This window comes from Bufo gargarizans, chromosome 2 (genome assembly GCF_014858855.1).
Source record: "Bufo gargarizans isolate SCDJY-AF-19 chromosome 2, ASM1485885v1, whole genome shotgun sequence".
Lineage (NCBI taxonomy): Eukaryota > Metazoa > Chordata > Amphibia > Anura > Bufonidae > Bufo > Bufo gargarizans.
The window spans coordinates 200733376-200756727 of NC_058081.1; the positions used below are offsets into that span (position 1 = coordinate 200733376).

The 23352-nt window shown below is 44.2% G+C and overlaps 1 protein-coding gene across 1 annotated transcript in view; it reads right to left on the reverse strand.

Annotated features, from left to right (window-relative positions):
- FBXO22 (F-box protein 22) overlaps positions 1 to 23136 on the reverse strand; it is a 42852-nt gene extending 19716 nt beyond the window's left edge. The window contains exons 1-3 of the mRNA XM_044279893.1: positions 22923 to 23136; positions 22358 to 22496; positions 4766 to 4853 (exon numbers count right to left, since the gene is read on the reverse strand). Coding sequence (XP_044135828.1) covers positions 4766 to 4853; positions 22358 to 22496; positions 22923 to 23083 — 388 coding nt within the window. The 5' untranslated portion in view covers positions 23084 to 23136. The remainder of the gene's footprint in view (positions 1 to 4765; positions 4854 to 22357; positions 22497 to 22922) is intronic.
- Positions 23137 to 23352: the final 216 nt, after the last annotated feature.

Below are 23352 nucleotides of genomic sequence, written 5' to 3' on the forward strand. Positions count from 1 at the left end.
TAATCAGTGCCACCCACAGATCCCATTCCCCTAATCAGTGCCACCCACAGATCCCCCTGCCCTAATCAGTGCCACCCACAGATCCCCCTCCCCTAATCAGTGCCATCCACAGATCCCCCTCCCCTAATCAGTGCCATCCACAGATCCCCCTGCCCTAATCAGTGCCATCCACAGATCCCCCTGCCCTAATCAGTGCCATCCACAGAACCCCCTGCCCTAATCAGTGCCATCCACAGATCCCCCTGCCCTAATCAGTGCCATCCACAGATCCCCCTGCCCTAATCAGTGCCATCCACAGATCCCCCTGCCCTAATCAGTGCCATCCACAGATCCCCCTGCCCTAATCAGTGACACCCACAGATCCCCCTCCCCTAATCAGTGACACCCACAGATCCCCCTCCCCTAATCGGTGACACCCACAGATCCCCTTCCCCTAATCAGTGACACCCACAGATCCCCCTCCCCTAATCAGTGACACCCACAGATCCCCCTCCCCTAATCAGTGACACCCACAGATCCCCCTCCCCTAATCAGTGACACCCACAGATCCCCCTCCCCTAATCAGTGACACAGACAGATCCCCCTCCCCGACCCTCACAGGAACACATTTATAAACTAAACAGTAATTTAAACGTTAATCAGCGACTCTTTACTTGTATACCGTACTCTGTCTTAGCTCCGGTAACAGCAGGCAGTGCGGGTGGGCGGCGCTCACACACTGACGTCACGCGCCTGCGCCGCCTAGTGGGAGGAGCAGGCGCGTGACGTCAGTGAGTGAGCGCCGCCCACCCGCACTGCCTGCTGTTATCGGAGCGAAGACAGTACGGTATACAAGTAAAGAGTCGCTGATTAAAGTTACTGTTTAGTTTATAAATGTGTTCCTGTGAGCGGCGTGGCCCTGTATATTCTAACCCCCAGGCAAGCGTCCCTGTCACCATGGGAACGCCTGGGGGTTAGAATATACCATCGGATTTGAGTTTTCACGTGCACACAGAGATCGTGAAAACTCAATGATTTACTGTCAGTCCCTTCCCTCCTCCTCCTACTCTTTTCTCATTGGTGGTCAGCGGCAGCTGCGCACAGTGGGGAGGGAGGGACTCCCTCCTTCTCCACTGTGCCGGCTTAGGAGAACATGGGAGCGCGCAGATCGCGCGATCATATCGCGGTCCGGCGATATGCTCAAAATCCATATTGTGGCACAAATCTATATCGCATATCGCCTATATCGCCCACCCCTACATGAGCCTATTGTTCAGATTTAAATCTGAACACATAAATGGAAGAGTGGCAAGATTAAAGCTATTTTTGAAAGCAAGCCATAAGAAGTCCCGTTTGCAGTTTGTCACAAGCCATGTAGGGGACACAGTAAAAATGTGGAAGAAGGTACTCTGGTGAGATGAGACCAAAGTTGAGCTTTTTAGCCTAAATGAAAAACGTTATGTGTGGCAAAAAACGAACACTGCACATCACCCTGAACACACCATGGCAAAGACGAATGGGCAAAAATTTCAGCTTCTAGATGATAGCTGTCAGTCACCGATAGCTGTACATAGGGGAGGTGTTATCAGTGATTGATAGTATTCTCTGTGTAAGGCCTCATGCACACGACCGTTGTGTGTTTTCGCAAACACGGACAAGAATAGGACAGGTTATTTTTTTTTTTTTGCGGACCACGGAACGGAGCAACAGATGCGGACAGCACACGGAGTGCTGTCTGCATCTTTTGCGGCCCCATTGAAGTGAAAACTGCGGCTCGGATGGAGACCAAAACAACGGCCGTGTGCATGAGGCCTAAGTGTGTATACAGAGATAGCTGTTAGTCACTGATAGCTGTACATGGGGGGGGAGGGGTTATCAATGATTGATAGCATTCTCTATGTAAGAGTGTATACATTCACTGATAACACCTCCCCTGTGTACAGCTATCAGTCAGTCGCTCATAGTTGTACACGGGGGAGGTGTTATCAGGGATTGATAGCATTCCCTGTGTAAGTGTGTATACAGAAATAGTTGTTAGTCAAATATATATATATATATATATAGAGCAAGGGTTTAAATGTATAAATTACAAGTTTACTTAACCTTTTCCCCAAAAACTATATAGACACACATTGAAAAAAAAAAATTTAGGTACCCTCCCATTAAGGAAAGAAAAACCCACAATGGTGACTGAAATAACTTGAAAATGACAAAAATAATAAATGCTAAATTTACTGAAAAGCAACTGAAAAAAAATAAAATCTGAAATTTCTTTTAAGATCCGTTTTCTACTGGCATTGTGGATTATGCCGAATCCGTATGCGGTGACGTACCTGGGATCTCCATGGGGCTGCCAGGAAGCCCGGTGAGGTCACCGGCACTGATGGGCGGGATTTAGTGCTGCCCTAGCCAGTAAAACGGATAGGGCAGTGCTAAAGCCCGTCCATCAGAGACGGTGACGTCACCGAACACACTGCCGGGCGGAAGTTTCCGCCCGGCAGTGTGTTATGATGAACAAAAGAGCCCGTGCCCTGCGCGATAAGATGCTCCGAAGCTAGCCTTTAAGGCTACCATCATTTTTGTCTAGGCCAGTTTCATTAGTTTGTTTTATAAAATATTCTGTTGAACTACAATTCAAAGGAATATCTGAGTTTCAGTAAATTTTTATTTATTATTACTTTTGTAATTTTCACGTTATTTCAGTGACCATTGTGGGTTTTAATTTCTTTAATGGAGCGGTACATATGAATTAAATACAGATTTTACATATCATGTTGATGCTGTCTAGGTGAGGTAGTAGCTCTCCTTAAAGAGGCTCTGTCACCAGGATCAAGCCCATTATACCAGACATACTGGCTGGTAGGGCTCATCATGCTGATTAAAACAATACCTGCATATGTAATTGTGAAGTTAGAGAACCAAGAGGCGAGTCAGAATAGTCTGAACCCTGCCTTGTAACACCCCCTGTGCTCTGCACACTCCCCCACCCCCCTCCCCTTGATTGACAGAGGCTACCCAGCAGGCTGAAGGAAGAGCTGTGTGCTAGCATCTACATATCATATCACTATGTACTATAGCTTCACCACACTGAGATCTGCTCAGAAAGCTAATCTACATATCACTTCTTTATTCACAAGCACAATATAGGATCATACAGACACCAGTAATGTGTGTTAGCTTATAAGTATAGAAAAACCATGCACCTCTATGTGGTAATGCTATAGTTTAGAGGTTAAGCTATTGGTTTTGCATGTAGAGATCCCTGAGAGACTTAAGTTTTTTCCTTCAGATATTTTATTTTCCCACATTATCCTTCTCATATTGAGAATAATATTTTATTTATTTTTTATTTGAAAGCTAATACATATTACTGGTTTCTTTATAATCATATATTGTGTCAGTGAATAAACAGGTAACATGTTTTAGCAAAAACACCCAAACACTATTCTCAATATAGTACGGCCTTATTATAGGATTATAAATTTATTTAAAGGGGTTCTACAGTTTGTTTTAACTGATGATCTATCAGGCCAGTTGATACTAGTCGTGTTGTCACTGAGCCAGCGGTAAACAGTGAGAAGGCCGCGGCGCTGCTGGAGCGCCGCTGCCTTCTCAAACAGCTGATCGGTCCGAGGATAGATCATCAGTTAAAACAAACTGTAGAAACCATTTAAGTATAGCCTTTAATATAGTTTTAAAGAATAAAAAAAAAAAAAAAAAAAAAAAAAAAAAGGGAAAAAACATATGCCTCTCCTGGGACGTCTACATATAGGGTAGACCACTATACCACTAAGCTATAGCATTACGACAGATATGTGTTATCTTTATAAGCATAGAAAAACATGTATTACTGGTGTCCATCTAATCCTATATTCTGCCTGTGAATAAAGCAGTATGTATATTAGCTTTCTGAGCAGATCTCAGTGTGGTGAAGCTATAGTACATAGTGATATGCTATTGCTAACACATAGCTCTAGGACACACCACTGACCTCAGTCTGATGTCTAGCCCTCTCAATCAAGGGAAGGGGGAGTATACATAGCAATGCTTAGACAATTCTGCCCCGCCTCTTGGTGCTCGAATTACTCATTTGCATACGAATGAAACAAAGGTATAGTTACAAGGTATAGTTTTAATCAGCATGATGAGCCCTGCCAGCCAGCATGTCTGGTTTAATTGGGTTCATCCTGGTGACAAAACCTCTTTAAAGTGGATGTTCAGGATTTTGGCAGCTTATCTTCAAAATACGCCATCGATATCAAATTGGCGAGTGTCTAACACCCCGCAAACCAACTGTCACCTTGCCTCACCAGTGCTGGAACTACACAGTTCCGTCCATTATGTACTGGACGGAGCTGGCAACTGCAGTGCTGCTCCCATTCACTTCAATGGGAGCAGCACAGCAGTTACCAGCTCTGTTCACTACAAAACGGATGGGGCTGTGTAGTTCTGGCACCAACTTCTGGAACCAGAGCTACAACTACACAGCTGATTGTCTGGCTTGGGGGTGTCTGATGCCCGCTGCTGAGATACTGATGACCTATGCTAAGGAAATATCATGGAAAACTCCTTAAGAGGGCATCTGCAATGCTCCATAGGAAAATAATATGCAAAGAGGTATCTCCTACAGTAAGAGAGATCTCTATTGGAAAGAGCTCCCTATGAGTCAATGTAGGAATAACAAGCCATATATCCATCCCCTATGGTCATAACCTTAGTTATCTACTACACTCACCCTAAAAGTTCAGGATCAGGTGGATAAACATTAGTGTCATGACTGCCTTACCTTTCTTTGGACCACTGCGTGGTCTGTGATCATTAAGTGACTTAAAGTCCGTGAAGTACAGGAACATCTCTGGTATTATATAGACTTTCTGCATGAGAGAGCAAATTCGACTTTCAGGTCATGTTCTCCATAAGTGGACTGTAATATGGCTGATGAAGGAATTGTCCATGTGAGACATGTACATATTTCAAGCATGTTACCTTTTATTAAATCTACACACCAAGGGGTCCTTGCTAGGCTGCTTAAGTAAAGTTTCTTAGAAAGAATATAGGTAATGCTGCAATTCTGTCCCTAATGGAGCTCATGAACCATAGCTCATATGTAATAATATAGGCCCCCCATCTCTTAGTTTATGGACTATCCACATGGACATATAATACGTCTGTATTACTTGTACGTGTCATGGCCCAGGTTTAATTGACCTGAACTTGCAGCACTATGTTCAGGTCAGTTATATCCGAGATTGGGCCGTGACATACAAGAGCAATATGGATATATAATACGTCCAAATAAAAAAAAAAGTTCAAATGTTTCCAATCAATCAATCTGCACCGAATATCCCATAATTACAAAGTGAAAATCTTTGCTAATTTATTGAAAAGGAAAAACTAAAATCTTGCATTGACATAAGTATTCAGACCCTTTACTCAGTACTTAGTTGAAGCCCATTTGCCTGTGATTACAGCCTCCATTCCTCTTAGGTATGATGTCACAAGGTTTTTACACCTGGATTTGGGCATTTCTGCCATTCTCTGCAGATACAGTGAGGAACAGAAGTACTTGAACACCCTGCGATTTTGCAAGTTCTCCCATTTAGAAATCATGGAGGGGTCTGAAATTCACATTGTAGGTGCATTCCCACTCTTGAGACGGAATTTAAAACAAAAAAAAAGGAAATCACATTGTATGATTTTTTTAATAATTTATTTGTCTTGCACTGCTGAACATAAGTATTTGAACACCTGAGAAAATCAGTGTTAATATTTAGTACAGAAGCCTATGTTTGCAATTACAGAGGTCAAACGTTTTCTGTAGTTCTTGACCAGGTTTGCACACACTGCAACAGGGATTTTGGCCCACTCCGCCACACAGATCTCCTCTAGATCTGTCAGGTTTCTGGGCTGTCGCTGAGCAACACGGAATTTCAGCTCCCTCCAAAGATGTTCTATTGGATTTAGGTCTGGAGACTGGCTAGGCCACTCCAGAACCTTGATATGCTTCTTACGGAGCCACTCCTTGGTTATCCTGGCTGTGTGCTTCGGGTTGTCGTCATGTTGGAAGACCCAGCCACGACCCATCTTCAATGCTCTGACTGAGGAAAGGAGGTTGTTGCTCAAAATCCCACAATAAATGACCCCATTCATCCTCTCCTTAATACAGTACAGTTGCCCTGTCCCGTTTGCAGAAAAGCACCCCCAAAGCATGATGTTACCACCCCAATGCTTCACAGTAGGGATGGTGTTCTTGGGATGCAACTCATCCTTCTTTTACCTCCAAACACGACGAGTGAAGTTTAGACCAAAAAGTTCTACTTTGGTCTCATCTGACCACATGACTTTCTCCCGTGCCTCCTCTGGATCATCCAGATGGTCATTGGCAAATTTCAGACGGGCCTGGATATGTGCTGACTTGAGCAGGGGTACCTTCCGTGTAATGCATGATTTGAAACCATGACGGCGTAGTGTTCTACCGACAGTGACCTTTGAAACTGTGGTCCCAGCTCTCTTCATGTCATTGACCAGATCCTCCCTTGTAGTTCTGGGTTGATTCCTCACCTTTCTTATCATCAGGGATACCCCACGAGGTGAGATCTTGCATGGAACCCCAATCCAAGGGAGACTGACAGTCGTCTTTAGCCTTTTCCATTTTCTACTGTGGGGTGGACAGGGGTCTTTAAATAGCTTAGACAGGTGGTGCTACTAAGTTAGATTAATGAGGAGAGGGAGAGGGAGAGGGAGAGAAAAAAAGAAAGAGATAGATTGGGGCAGGGGTTAACCAAGTTGATGGTCAGTTTTTCCGTATGCATGGTTTGACAAGTGCATTAGACAAAAATATTTTGGTGTTTGGAATTGATCTCGGTCGACTCACTCAAAAATGTTATCACAAATTGTGCAGGACATCAGTTTAAAAGTGGGCGATTTTCATTAAGAATCCATCTCGTGTTTTGTACTGGAGGGTTTGCCTGCTCCGTTGGTGCTAGGTTTACCATGGTAAGTAAACATAATCCTACCATCGATTGGCAAGCGAGACAGATTCTTGATTGGAGCAATTACTGCATAGACAACTGTCGTAGCACATCGCTTTCTGTTGTAACTACTAAAGTTGTACCTTCATTTATTTCTGATTTTGCTGATGTATTCTCTGAAAGTGAAGACCAGGAGTTTCCCCCACATCGAGAGTATGATTGTCCCATCAACCTTATTCCCGGAGCCAAGTTGCCAAAATCTCGGTTGTATAATCTTTCTGACCCGAAAGAGGGGCCATGCGAGAGTATATCACCAGAGTTTGGCTAAGGGACATATTAGACCGTCCAAATCCCCAGTGGCAGCAGGGTTTTTCAAAAGGACGGAACTCTTAGGCCATGTTTCGATTTCCGTGAGCTTAATCGATCCATCCGCAGTTTGGCACATTTTCTGGTACTGAGACTTCTGGTATACCTGAAGAGGAAAGATTTTCCTCTTTGTCATCTATTTGGCCGAAAATTCTAAATAATCTAAAAAAGATGGGCAAGAAGAATAAACGAATAGCTGACAAGAGACGTATGAGTGGTCCGGATCTAAGAGTGGGCGATTCTGTGTGGCTAGCCACAAGAAACATTAAGTGGAAAGTATCTTCGTGGAAGTTGGGCCCAAGGTTTATTGGTCCATATAAGATTTCTGCCATTATTAACCCGGTAGCCTTTCATCTTGACATTCCGCAGGCTTTAAAGATTCATAATGTTTTCCACAAATCATTACTGAAGAGATATGTCGAACCTGCTGAACCGTCCTCCCTGCCACCCCCTCCTGACATGGTGAACGGAAATCTTGAATTTAAAGATCGCCAGGATAGTGGATTCCAGAATTCTCCGTAGATCCCTCCAGTATCTGGAGGGGTTACAGTCCAGAGGAGATTATGTGGATTCCAGCGGCCGACGTTAATGCCAGTCACCTTGTAAAAGCCTTTCACAGGGCTAATCCAGATTAGGTCGGTCCTGGGTGTCCGGAGATCACCCGCCGTAGAAGGAAGGGGGGGGGGGGGGGGTACTGTCACTGTAAGAGATTGGCTGCACACAGAGTAAACTGACAGTCTCTTGATCTTCAGTGTTGTTGCTTGGTAATGACCATATCTCTTGTCTGGTGCAGCTGTAGACATTACTGCATTCCCTATTTAGTTTGGTCTCACACTTCATACCTAGCGTCGGCTAGGAAAGCAGTGATAAGGAATCTATTATTTCCTCCCTCTGTGTCTTGTTTTTTAAATGACTTACGAGCTCATTGAGCCACAAGTACATTGATCTCGCCACAGACGTCGCAGTAATGTTGGTCTTAACCCTGTACATAGCAGTTTCCCAGGACTTACGCAGGAGACCATCTGCGTAAGAGTCTTCAAATGGTAAAGATGTTTTTTTGTTTACCTTAGCTACCTGCACGTCTATCTTCGGTATATTATCGAATAGTTTAGATTCAGAGGGATCAAACAAGAGCAGATTTTTGAATTCTCTTGATATGCCAAGACGTTTTTCTGGATCAGACCACTCGTCAAGGATCATCTCTTTTATATTTTCATTTATGGGGAACACCTTTGACCTTTCGGTTCTTAAGCCCCCAAACATTTCTTCCTGTATGGACCGCGGCTTCTGGACTTCCTCAATGCCCATAGTAGCCCTGACCGCTTTTAATAGAAAACCTAGAATTTTTTTGCATCCTCCACTATTTCCCCTTCCGAAAGGTCGTCATCCTCCCATTGTCTAGAAGGCTCTGCGTCGTCCATTACGTCCTCGGAATCAGAGGAGGAAGGGATTGCAATTTTTTGTCTTTTAGGGGGAAGAGGACCTGGACTGGATTCTTTAAACGAAGTCAGGGAGGATCTAACTTAGTCACGGATTATTGTTTTTAACTCTTCCATCATAGATGGTTGCTCCTCTCCCACAATGCTTGAAATGCATTCTCTACACAATTTTTTTGTATATTGTTCAGGAAGCTTTTTAAAGCAAGAGATGCATTTATTTCTCTTTTTTGCACCTCTTTAGAAACCTATTAACAAGAGAGGAACAATCAGCATATATCCCCTCTTTTTTGGGCAGAATGTATACACATAATTACACCCAAGCCGTCCCATTCATTTCAATAGGACGGCTTGGGTGTAATTACACCTGCTCACCACTGCAGATGCAACGGCTAGAAGGTAAACAGTGAAGAGGAGGCAGTGCTGACACCCCGCACGCCTTCTCTTCAAACAGCTGATCGGAGGGGGTGTCGGACCCTCTCCGATCTGATATTGATGACCTATCCTGAGGATAGGTCATCAATAAATATATCTTGGACAACCCCTTTAAGTATAAATCACCCCCTTTCCCAATTTTACATATTAAATAAACATATCGCCATGTCTGAAAAATCCAAACTATTAGAAAATAACTCCTATGCGGTGAACGCCGTAACAGAAAAAAAAAAACAAAAAAAAAAAAAACTGCACGATGCGCCATTTTTAAGTCACCTTGTCCCCCCCCCCAAATTTTTTTTAAAAATAGGATAGGACTGTTCTACTATGGGCCGAACGTTCCATAAAATACGTAATGCACGCAGCTTTTTGGGCGTTTTATTTTTTTCCGTGTGGTATTGAATATCGCAATACTTTAGGGTATAGAAATCGAATAAAAAAAATGTTGGTATCGTGACAACCCTGTACTCAGACTCCTGTAACCTTGTCCCCAAAAAAAGGCAGCCATGGATTCTTCTAAGCAGCTGCGTAATACTCTGAAAACAAAACTGGTTGAAGCTCACAAAGCAGCAGGTGGCTATAAGATGATAGGGAAGCGTTTTCAGGTTGCAATTTCCTCAGTTGAAAATGAATCGGTAATTAAGAAATGGCAGTTAACAGGTACAGTGTAGGTCAACAGAAGGCGTGGAAGACTAAAGTTGTACCTTCATTTATTTCTGATTTTGCTGATGTATTCTCTGAAAGTGGAGACCAGGAGTTTCCCCCACATCGAGAGTATGATTGTCCCATCAACCTTATTCCCGGAGCCAAGTTGCCCAAATCTCAGTTGTATAATCTTTCTGACCCGAAAAGAGCGGCCATGCGAGAGTATATCACCAGAGTTTGGCTAAGGGACATATTAGACTGTCCAAATCCCCAGTGGCAGCAGGGTTTTTCGTTTTTCAAAAGGACGGAACTCCTAGGCCATGTTTGGATTTCCGTGAGCTTAATCGATCCATCCGCAGTTTGGCACATTTTCTGTTTGAGAGACAGCTGCTCAAAGGATTGCAAGAAAGGTAAATCAGAACCCGCTTGACAGCAAAAGACATTCAGGGAGATTTAGCAGACTCTGGAGCTGTGGTACATTGTTCTACTGTTCAGTGACACCTGTACAAATATGGCTTTCATGGAAGAGTCATCAGAAGAAAACCTCTCCTGCAGCCTCACCACAAAATTCAGCAGCAGAAGTTTGAAAAAGAACATCTAACAAGCCTGGTGCATTTTGGAAACAAGTCCTGTGGACCGATGTGGTTAAAATAGAACTCTTTGGCCACAATGAGCAAAGGTATGTTTGGAGAAAGAAAAGAACAGAATTTAATGAAAAGAACACCTCTCCAACCATTAAAGAGCTGAACCCGGACATATCCCCATTTTCACCCAGGCAGCCCCCCTGACTTGAGCATCGGAGCAGTTTATGCTCCGATGCTCTCCTTTGCCCTGCGCTAAATCGCACAGGGCAAAGGCATTTTCTGGAGTTCCAGTGACGTACCGGACTCGCCATAGGGCTGTCAGGCGGAGGCTTCTGCTTAGTAGTGCGCCCAGTGATTTTATCGGCAATGATGGGTGGGCTTTAGCGCTGCCCTAGCCTGTAAAAAGCCCGCCCATCAGAGCAGGGGATGTCACCGAACACACTGCTGAGCGGAAGCCTACATCCAGCAGTGTGTTATTGTAAATAAAAGAGGCCTTGCCCTGCGCGATCCAGCGAGGGGAAAAGGAGAGCATCGGAGCATAAAATGCTCCAATTCTAACATCAGGGGGGCTGCCTGGGTGAACAACCCCTTTAAGCATGGGGGTGGATAAATCATGCTTTGGGGTTGTGTTGCAGCCAATGGTACTGGGAACATTTCATGGGTAGGGGGAAAAACTGATTAAATGAAATAATAGCAAATTCTGGAAGCAAACATAACACCAACTGTAAAAAAGCTGAGGATAAAAAGATGGCTTCTACAAATGGATAACAATCCTAAACACACCTCAAAATCCACAAGAGACTAATTCAAAAGCTTAAGGTTTTACCATGGCGCTCACAGTCCCCTGATCTGATTATCATTACAAATCTGTGGATAGACCTCAAAAAAGCAGGGCATGCAAGAGAGCCCAGGAATCTCACAGAACTGGAAGACTTTTCCAAGGAAGAATGGATAAAAATCCCTCAAACAAGAATTGAAAGACTTTTGCTGGCTACAAAATGTTTGCAAGCTGTGATACTTGCTAAAGGCGGTGCTACTGGGTACTAACCATGCAGGGTGCCCAAAGTTTTGCTTCAGGCTGTCATGGTAGAATTTTTTATGATTTTATTTATTTTTTTAAACAAGGGATCTAACCATGTTGTCTGCAATGCTCCAGACCTTAAATTTTAGTTTAGGGTTAAAATAATAAGATGATATGACTCGATTTGATTCTTCCTCCAACTCCAAACGGCAGAAGATTGTCACTTTATTAGCCGAGCCCTGGGTGTCACCCATATAACCTAAAAATACAAATGAGCCAATAGGAATGTGTGGTGTATAGATCCTCATAGTATACATTTGGACGCAATTGGGATACTCCAAAGCAGGAAAATCAAAACAGAGGAATTCCTTTGTCCAGATACATGACCGCCTCTGTAGCATCTAGCTTTTATCCAAATATTGCAACCCAGGTATATCCAAGATTTAATTACCGTATTTTTCACCCATAAGACGCACCTAGGTTTTAGAGGACAATAATAATAAAAAAAAATGTTTCATTAGACCTCAGATCAGACTTCAGCTAACAACCCCAATCAGACCCCCAATGTTAATAAGACCCCAAAAATACCTCAGATCAGACCCCACTGCCTCTCATATTTGCCCCCAGCAGCCCCCATTGCCCTCTGTAGCCCCCATTGCCTCTCATATTGGCCCCCAGCAGCTCCCATTGCCTTATGTCAGCCCTCTGTAGCCCCATTGCCTTTCATTTTGGCCTGCAGCAGCCACCATTGCCTTATATTAGCCCTCTGTAGCCCCCATTGCCTCTCATTTGGGCCCCCAGCAGCCCCCATTGCCTCTCATTTCGGCCCAATCAGGCCCCGTTGCCTTATGGCAGCCCTCTGTAGCCCCCCCATTGCCTCCCATTTTGGCCCCCAGCAGTGATGTTAGCCCCCATTGTCTCAGATCAGCCCCCAGCCTCATGTTTAATAAAATAAAAAAAACACTTACCTCTCCTGCTCCTGGACGCCGCCGCTCCTCACCGCCCGCCATCTTCTTCCTCATGCTGTCGGCTGTGCTGTTAACTGGAGCGCAAAGCGCGAGGTCACAGAGCGCCCTCAAGCTGTGCGCAGCCGACCAGGAAGCGGTAAGTATAGAGCCTTTACCGCTTCCTGGTCCTCCGGTACTAATTAGCGCTTCCATAATGGAAGCGCTCATTAGTATTCGCCCCATAAGAAGCAGGGGCATTTTCCCCCCACTTTTGGGGCAAAAAATACGGTATGTTTAAAATAATCTTACCATATCAAAACTCATTTCCTTTTTTGTTATTTTGAAAATAAAAAATTGTTTTTGCTTAATACACAAAGGGAGTGTGTCATCTTTAACTTTATGCCTTTTGGGATCATTTCATCTTTAACTTGCTTAACTGTTCATAATTTTGACCAGGTGTGCCCAAACTTTTGCAGGCCACTGTATGTCAAACTTATCTATAGGCTCTAATTAACCTTTCAGAACACAAGAGAGTGTTCTTTTGGACTGGGATTTGTCAATATACCTTTTGTTAAGTGTATAGGAAAGCAACGTCTACTGCACTTTTCTATAGAGTGAACCTATGCAAAGAAAGTATTCCCACAAAAATCTTTATTCTCAAGTCCATTAGAAAGGTACATGATATAAAACTGTATTGACGATAATCTTCTTTCCAGTGACTGTATTTGTAAGTTATAGCATCCCTTCTGATCCTCAGCTGTGTTATGAGACCAGATCTCTTACCTTCCAAACGACTCAGGAAAGGAAGTCAGTTACTTCTCTACTCATTCCTATGAGACATGCATTGAGGCTCCCATAGGAATACACAGAGAAATTGGCTTCCTGTCTACACATAAGATGCTGTGTTATTTGGGGAGTCAGAGTGTTGGTCATATGACACAGTTGAGGTTTAGAAGGGAGGTTATAACTTACAAATACAGTCATTGGTAAGAAAATTCCCTTCACTACAGTTTACAACATGTCCCTTTCAAACGGGTCAGAGAATAAAAATTTTTGTGGGAGTGCTTCTTTACAAACTGGAACCTATAGGTAACATATGCCATTGTATGGCTATACAGCGGCATAAATCAGAGCATTCCACATGAGGTACATGTTGGGAATACGTCTGGTGGAGGACAGAGGCTATTATTTAAGCTGAAACTAGCACAAGCTCTTTGTCAGGTCTGAGTAGCTATAGATGTGTCACACTAGGCCAGCAGAAATCCCAGCTAGACCAAGAGAGATTTCTCAGTTGCCTGAGGTCACCAAAGGTTGTAATCACAGTGGATACAGCAATTCATCAGCCTGTATGCAGTTTTCCCTGATGAGTCTAGGAGGTATAAGCCAGACGAAACGCATTGGGACCTATTGACATAATGTCTTCCCTGCTGGGGCTACAGAACATCAAAGTAGGGACACACAAATCTACCTCTCTGGTCCAGACATCACCACCTTACTATCAAGAATCCCACAATGTCTATCTTCTATATCATCCTTCTTCGCCTCTAGCTTTCTAAAACTTAACATGGATAAGACAGAATTCATCATCTTTCCCCCCATCTTGTTCAAACCCCCCAACAGACCTATCTATCACGATCAATGGCTGCACACTCTCCCTGGTCACCCAAGTCAGCTGCCTTGGAGTGACCATGGATTTCCTTCCGGCCGCACAGCCAAGCCCTTTCCACCACCTGCCACCTCTAAAACATCTCCTGCATCCGTGCTTTACTTAAAGGGGTTGTCCGGGATCAAATTTCTTTTTTTTTTTTTTATGTACTCCCTATTAACAGCTGAATCAAGGTCCCCCCATATGTTTTTAAGTATTTTCACCATTTCTATATGGCTCATACGGTCCCCCCACGCTTTGTTTACACCTATGTTTATTTTTTCCTACCTTCCTGCCGCACTGCACTGTGGTTCCCAGCACAGCGCGGCAGCATGGTTTCATCTCCGCCGTGACTCCGCCCCCTAATTAATATTCAGTGCTCTGCCTCTTTCATTCATAATAAAGCGCCCTCCCCCGGTGACGTCACCGGACCGGATGGGCGTGGCTTAGCGCGGTTGGTTGCCGCCTTGTTACCGCCCATCCAGGCACTTTGAATAATTAATGTGGCTGAGGGTGACGTCACCGGGCTCCCTGGGAAGCGGAAGAAGAGGCTTCACTCGGCAGAAAGGGACCCGGTACGTCACCGAGTCTTGGAAACACAGCGCTTCCGGCTGAGAGTTGGAGATTTGAAAACTGGGCATTAGAAATGTCGGGTAAAGGTAGGACAGGCACGATTGTAACATTTAGGGCATTGTTGTACACATACTCCAATCTTCCCAATCCTGGACAACCCCTTTAACTTTGAATCTGCGAAAATGCTTGTACATGCCCTCATCTCCTGCCTAAGACTACTGCAACATTCTCCTCTGTTGCCTTCCATCTAGCACTCTCGCACCCCTCCAATCTATCCTCAACTCTGCTGCCCAACTAATCCAGCTCTTACCCTATTACCCCTCTGCCAATCCCTTCACTGGCTCCCCATTGCCCAACAAATTCACTTCAAAGTACTAACAACTACATACAAGGCTGTCCACAACCTGTCCCCTCCCTACATCTCTGAGCTACTTTCCCGATACATCCCCACACGTAATCTCCGATCCTCACAAGACCTCCTTCTCTCCTCTTATCGCCTCTTCCCACAATCGCCTCCAAGATTTCTCCCGTGCATCCCCCATACTCCGGAACTCTCTACCCCAACATATGAGACTCTCACCTACAGTGGAATCCTTCAAAAGAAACTGAAAACCCACCTCTTCAGACAAGCCTACAACCAGTGACCCTGCTGCCTCTATACCGCCATGACCAACTTCACCCGCACCTACTGTGTCCTTCTCCCATACCATGTAGATTGTAAGCCCTCACGGGCAGGGCTCTCTCGCCTTCTGTACCAGTTTGTAACTCATCTTGTTTATGATTAGTGCAATTGTCTGTATTATGTAGGTGCACCTCTTCTCATATGTACAGCGCTATGGAATGAATGGCGCTTTAATAATAAATAATAATAATACCTACAAGTCCCAGCTGTATAATGACACTGCTAAGGGAGTGAATACAAGTGCTGCCCTGAGTGACATGTCTGCCTGCTGGGAGACTCAGCAGCATGTTGTATGTATAGAACTACAAGTCCTAGTTGTATAATGACACTGCTAATACACACAGGATCTTCCCCCTACCTGCAATGCTCTGCAGAACGTCTCTTTCAGCTCCTGTTCCGAGCATTTGTCTCCTCACTGCCTGCAGCTACACAGTAAACACTTCAGACCTGAGTCTGTGCAGCTGAAGGGGTTAAGAATCCTGGGAGAGAGCAATAAGCAGCAGCAGTGCAGGGGGGCGTGGCCAGCACAGTGACTCCTGTACAGATCTCTCAGGCTTGTGCAGGAACATTATTAGAGCAGGGAGAGAAGCTGACATCACAGGTCATGTGACCCTCAGTGAAATCTGAGAAAACCAGCCACTGGAGATAGTGAGTTAATTGGAAAGCTGTTACATTTGCCTAGTTTGAAACATAGACAGAAAAAAACAAAAATAAAAAAATAAAAAATAAAATAAAAACAGAACTCGGACAACCCCTTTATGGCAGCCCCACCTGATCACTTATCTTCCATTCCACCTCCAGGGACGTTTTAGCATTTTATTACAAGCCTCCATTTATATACATCTGTGTTATACTATTCCTCAGGAGTGATTCGCACCACATCTTTTGATGTGCTTTTGTGTCTTTTGTCATATTTATGTATTTAATAAAATGACTGATTATTTTAGCCTGTTTAGTCTCAGTTTGCTTTTTTAGGATTACTTCATGATGCTGAGCTGGCTTCTTTAGGGTCAGACAATTTTGCCCAACATTTATGTGGGTTTTTCTCGTCGAGATAATGAAAGACACTTTCTAAACGTATGCAAATGAGCTTCCACAAGTGCCCAGGCAGTGCCTGCTGCAAGTGCCCAGAAAAACACACCTCTTTCCGCCCTTCTTTCCTATTATTGCCTCCTCCTCTGCCTATAGAAGTCACGAGCGGCACCAGAGGACGGCGGCCCGGCAAGTCTCCGAGCAGCTGTCTTTAGTTGCCCGGCGCATGCGCAATATGAAAAGATATTCCTCTGCCCATAATGGGCAGAGCAGTTTGCAGGTGTGGCCAACTGCGCTGAGACTTGCCGGTCCGCCGTCCTCTGGTGCCGCTCATGACTTCCGCCGGCTGGAGGCAGAGGAGGAGGTAATGGTAATAATAATATTATTATTATTATTATTAAGAAAGAAGGACGGGCCAGAGGGCTGAAAGAGGTGTGTTTTTCTGGGCACATCGCCGAGGGGCCTGGGCACTTGCGGCAGTAACGCCACCCCTGGGCACTTGCAGAAGCTCATTTGCATACGTTTAAAAAGTGTCTTTTTCATGATCTCGACGAGGGACACAGAAAAGAAAGGTACCATTATAATGAGGGTCAAACAGTCTAAACTGATCTGAAGGTCTAAAACGCTCAGATTAGGTGACAGACTACCTTTAACAGAAGGCACTTACTAATGTATCGTGATTGTCCATTAGGGTTGCAACGGGTATCGAACTTTCGATACCCATTCGATACTTTTACACCTGGATCGATGCGATACCAGGATTTGCTATTTTCTGATACTAGGCTTCGCTACTGCGCAGCCTAATATGTGTTATAGAACATGAGACGCGCCACAGTGGAGAAGGAGGAAGTCCCTAACTCCCCACTATGACACGGCCGCCACTGCCACCAATGAAAATAGCACTGAGGAGGAGGGGCTATGGCCACTGCACCACCAATGAATACAATTAACCCCTTAATACAAATGTAGGCTGCCTCAATGACAGGGCATGGCAATCTGTGATCCCCGTCGATTAATCCCTCAGGTTTGGCACCTGAGGGGTTAATAGACGGAGTTCGGCAGGATCCCTGTCACTGAGGCCGGATGCTGGCTGTGTGATATGGCTGGCACCCTCTGCCTACATTTGTATTTAGGGGTAATCTACATTCATTGTAGGCGCAGTGACCTCCCCCTCCCCTCAGTATTGTCTTAATTGGTGGCAGTAGCCACAGGGTCCCCTCTCGTCCTCCTCAGAATATTCATTGGTAGCTTCCGATCGGAGCCCCAGCAGTGAAATCGTAGGGCTCCGATCGGTTACCATGGCAGCCAGGACACTACTGAAGCCCTATTCACCCTAATAGAGCTCTATCAGGGTGAATAGGACAAGGGTTCTAGCCCCATAAGGGGGCTAATAGTTATTAAACCAAAATATTAAAAGTTTAAAATCACCCCATTTCCCAATTTTACATATAAAATAAACAATAAAAAACTAAAAATATATACATATTACATATCGCCACGTCCAAACTATTAAAATATTACAGAATATCTCCCATGTGGTAAATGCCGCAACAGAAAAAAAAAAAAACACGATTCGCCATTTTTTTTAACACCTTGTCCCCCAAAAAACAGGATAGGACTGTTCTATTATGGGCCGGACGTTCCATAAAATGCACGTGGCTTTTTGGCGTTTTATTTTTTCCACATGGTATTGAGTATCGCAATACTTTTTTATGGTATTGAAATTAATCAAAATTTGGGCATCATGACAACCCTATTGTCCATATTGTTTCCTTTAAAGACTAGATTTATTAATCACATTATACACTGCTCGTTTCCATGGTTACAACTACCCTGCACTCCAGCAGCAGAGGCCGTACTTGCTCACTATAAGAAAAGGCGCTTGGCCTCTCTGGTAACTGAGACAGTGGAAGTGCGTATAGGTTGGCACTTTTTCCTATAGTATTCAATCACGTCAACCACTGCTGGATTGCAGTGTGGTAGTAACCATGGAAACAAGCAGAGTATAATGTAATGGAAAAAGGAATTAATCCAGCAAAGAAAGCAATAGTGAGAATCACAATACATTAGTAAGTGCCTTGTATTAACCCCTTAAGGACAATGCCATTTTTTACCTTAAGGACCAGGGCATTTTTTGCAAATCTGACATGTGTCACTTTATGTGGTGATAACTTTAAAACGCTTTTACTTATCTAGGCCATTCTGAGATTGTTTTCTTGGCACATATTGTACTTCATGACAGTGATAAAATTGAGTCAAAATATTTCATTATTAATTTATAAAAAATAAATAAATACCAAAATTAACCAAAAATTTAGAAAAATTCGCAATTTTTAAAATTTCAATTTCTCTGCTTTTAAAACCTAGTTATACCCCCTAAAATAGTTATTACTTTACATTTCCCAAATGTCTACTTCATGTTTTTAAGGACCAGTTCAGGTCTGAAGTTACTTTGTGGGGCTTACATAATAGAAACCACCCATAAATGGCCCCATTTTAGAAACTACACCCCTCAAGGTATTCAAAACTGATCTTACAAACTTTCTTAGGCTACTTTCACACTAGCGTTCGGGCGGATCCGTTCTGAACGGATCCGCTCATAATAATGCAGACGGAGGCTCCGTTCAGAACGGATCCGTCTGCATTATATTAGCTAAAAAAAGCTAAGTGTGAAAATAGCCTCGGACGGATCCGTCCAGACTTTCAATGTAAAGTCAATGGGGGACGGATCCGCCTGAAGATTGAGCCACAGGGTGACATCTAAGACATTGTAAGTCTGGGCGGATCCGCACGCCTCCGCACGGCCAGGCGGACACCCGAACGCTGCAAGCAGCGTTCAGCTGTCCGCCTGTCCGTGCGGAGGCGAGCGGAGCGGAGGCTGAACGCCGCCAGACTGATGCAGTCTGAGCGGATCCGCTCCATTCAGACTGCATCAGGGCTGGACGGCTGCGTTCGGGTCCGCTCGTGAGCCCCTTCAAACGGAGCTCACGAACGGACCAGCGAACGCTAGTGTGAAAGCAGCCTTAACCCTACATTAAAGGAAAATGTAGATGAAATTTCAGAAATGCACTTTTTGGCAGATTTTTCCATTTGAATCCAATTTTCCAGTAACAAAGCAAGGGTTAACAGCAAAACAAAACTCAATATTTATTACCCTGATTCTGTGGTTTACAAAAACACCCCATATGTGATCGTAAACTGCTGTATGGGCACACGGCAGGGCACAGATGGAAAGGAACGCCATATGGTTTTTGGAGGGCAGATTTCACTGGGATAATTTTAAGCTGCCATATCACATTTGAAGACCCCCTGATGCATCCCTAGAGTAGAATCTCCCCCAAAAATGACCCCATTTTGGAAACTACGTGATAAGGTGGCAGTTTTGTTGGTACTATTTTAGGGTACATATGATTTTTGGTTGCTCTATATTACACTTTTTGTGAGGCAAGGTAACACAAAATAGCTGTTTAGGCACAATTTTTTGTTATTTACAATGTTCATCTGACAGGTTAGATCATGTGCAATTTTTTACAGAGCAGGTTGTTATGGACGCGACAATACCAAATTTGACAACTTTTTTTGGTTGTTTGTTGCAGTTTTACATAATAAAGCATTTTTTTGGTGTTTTATTATTCTGAAAGCCATCTTCTTTTTTTTTAAGGGGGCTACTGTCTTATGTAGGGGCTAATTTTATTCGGTATGAGATGACGGTTTGATTGGTACTATTTTAGGGTGCATATGACTTTTTGATCGCTTGGTATTATACTTTTTGTGATGTAAGGTATCAAAAAAATTGCTTTTTTGACAGTTTTTATTTTCACGATGTTCAACTGAGGGGTTAGGTCATGTGATACTTTTGTCAAGTTTTACAGTGAAATAATTTTTATTTCCGAAGCGCGGCCCCGATCTTCCAGTCCACCGAAGAAAAAATAGAACATGTCCTATTCTTGTCCGCAATTGCTATCAGTGACTGCCGGACTCCTGCCTCTGATCAGCCCGCCGTACATGTATGGCGCTGGTCCTTAAGGGGTTAAAGGGGTTGCCTGCCTTTTTTCTTACTGATGATCTATTCTTTGAAAAAGATAGTGATACCCCCTAAAATAGGCAGAATAACAGAAGAAAAAGGAGCCAAGAAATGCCAAAAAGTAGAGAATAAATAAATATTTATTAGCGGTAATTTAACATGACAATAAGTAAAAATGCAATACAATGCATGTGATGCCAGGAGACAGGGAACAAAAGGGAACAGGGAAGGAAAAAACGGCGCCACCCTGGGAGGGACACACTGGTCAATAATGCATCAGTATAAAAGATCACTCAGAACATATAAAGTATAATAACCTATCCTAGGATCACTGCATATACAAAATCATAGTGGAAGGTGAGTCACTACTCAACTGCAAAGAACCAATATATATCAGAAAAATGATACTATGAACGTAAGTGGATAGCCGCACTGGACGCAAGCCTGGGAAATCAGAAAGCATCCAAGTGAAAAGGGACAACAGAGTAGACAAGCAGGAGGGACTCACCTAAAAAGGACCAGAAGTGTAACAACCAGGATGGCGCTACCCCAACGCGCGTTTCGACGTGCCTGACGAAGGCACGCCGAAACGCGCGTTGGGGTAGCGCCATCCTGGTTGTTACACTTCTGGTCCTTTTTAGGCGAGTCCCTCCTGCTTGTCTACCCTGTTGTCCCTTTTCACTTGGATGCTTTCTGATTTCCCAGGCTTGCGTCCAGTGCGGCTATCCACTTACGTTCATAGTATCATTTTTCTGATATATATTGGTTCTTTGCAGTTGAGTAGTGACTCACCTTCCACTATGATTTTGTATATGCAGTGATCCTAGGATAGGTTATTATACTTTATATGTTCTGAGTGATCTTTTATACTGATGCATTATTGACCAGTGTGTCCCTCCCAGGGTGGCGCCGTTTTTTCCTTCCCTGTTCCCTTTTGTTCCCTGTCTCCTGGCATCACATGCATTGTATTGCATTTTTACTTATTGTCATGTTAAATTACCGCTAATAAATATTTATTTATTCTCTACTTTTTGGCATTTCTTGGCTCCTTTTCTTCTGTTATTCTGCCATTTGTACTCGGGAGCTTGTGCCGAGTTATTCTTCAGGGGTGGTATTATTGGATACACTAGGTGGGCACTGTCCCCCTTTCTTCTTTTTCCCAACCCCTGGGGTCCTTTCTTTTTGTTTTTCTGATTACCCTCTAAAATAGTTATTACTTTACATTTCCCAAATGTCTACTTCATGTTTTTAAGGACCAGTAGAGATGAAATTTGTTTGCTGGTAAAAGCAGAATTGCATTATAGATTCCGTTACCACGGACCATAACGCAATTCCATGACAGAATGCATAAAGGAACGCCTTTAGAGGCATTCTGTTATTCATTCCGTCATAATAGAAGTCTATGGGCTGCATAACTGATCCGTCCAGTTTCCGTTATGCAGGGGAGTCCTTTCCTGCATATTGCCTCTAAGGCATTCAGTTATACATTCCATCATAGAATTCCCTTATGCTCCGTGGTAACGGAGTCCATAACGCAATTCTGCTTTTGCCAGTAAACGACTCGCAAACGAATTTCTAAATATGAAATTCGCTCATCTATAATCAGGTGTCGGACCCCTGCTGATCAGCTGTTTGAGAAAATAGTGGCGCTTGCAGTAACGCCGTGGCCTTCTCGCTGCTTCCCACAGGCCAGTGATGTCATGACTATAGGTCACGTCACGTGGCCTGGTCACAGCTCAGCCCTATTGAAGTGAATGGGGTTGAGCTGCGCCCAGGCCATGTGCCTTCTTAAACAGCTAATCGGCGGGAGTCCCGTGTGTCGGACCCCCACTGATCAGATGCTGATGACCTATCCAGAGGATAAATCATTAGTAGTATCAACCCCTTTAACTTTCTCTACGTAATAAATTGCTTAAGTGAGACAACCCCTTTAAGGATGGAATTGAAATAAATGACATCATAGAAGGTTTATTCAGGATCCTAGAGTTAGAAAATGAGCGAAAAATGTCTCACTTACCTCTAATTCTTCTTGGACAACTTGAACCAAAGAGTGGCCACCCAAATCCAGATCCCCTGCCCCCACAGCGGATATCCACGTCACTCTCTGCCTCTCCTTCCGTTTACGCCATGCACAATCCCTCCATAACCTACAGACACTGAAACAATAAAAACAAAAATTGTAAGCAATAACGGGCACTCAGCGAGCTCGCCCGCAGCCCTGGCACTGGTATACATTATGGCCGTACAGGTGTCATATTAAAAGGGCTGCAGCCAAGTCCCAGGCTGTAGTAATACAACACAACATCGGGCCCTACGAATGTAGATTATAGGTAGTGGTCCATTAGAGGCACCAGGATGCAGCAGAGCTCAGTATGTGATGTTCCACTGTGCGCTGTTATAGATCACAACATCAACCTGTCATGATGCACACTGGAGACACTGACATGACAAAGTCAGCTCTGCTACACCTTGTACTCCTAAGGCACCAGAGAAAAGATCTAGCGCATAATGCAAATATAGACTGCCAGTGCATGCTGGGCTTTGTAGTTCTCTGGCAGTACAGTAAGCAGACATAGACACACCAGGCTGCCTGCAGCAGAGCCTTGCCCGGTAGAAAGCTCATCACTCTCTCCACCACTTCAGGCAGGGTGCTGAGCACGTAGTGGTCCACGCTCTCCGGGCTGCTGGGGACTTGAGGGCCATTATTCTCCAGCACTTCCCCATACGAGTCCATGTCCCCCATTCGCTCCTCTGTAGAACACAGTCGCTCCTGGCAGCTATGTTGTCACCGGAAGAGGCGGGTTCTCCTGGTCTAACGGAAGAAACCTCAATGGTAGCACCTAAACTCCATGCAGAAAAGGGACCTCCCCCTGACGTCAGTGGGTCACGTGACTCAGAATCGGCGGCGCAGCTGCAGCTTGGGTCGGAAGCCGGAGAACTCGGGCTGTTTGCAGAGCAGCTCAAGGATGACTGCTCTTACCTCATATAGTGTCTTTCACATGTGTGTGCTCG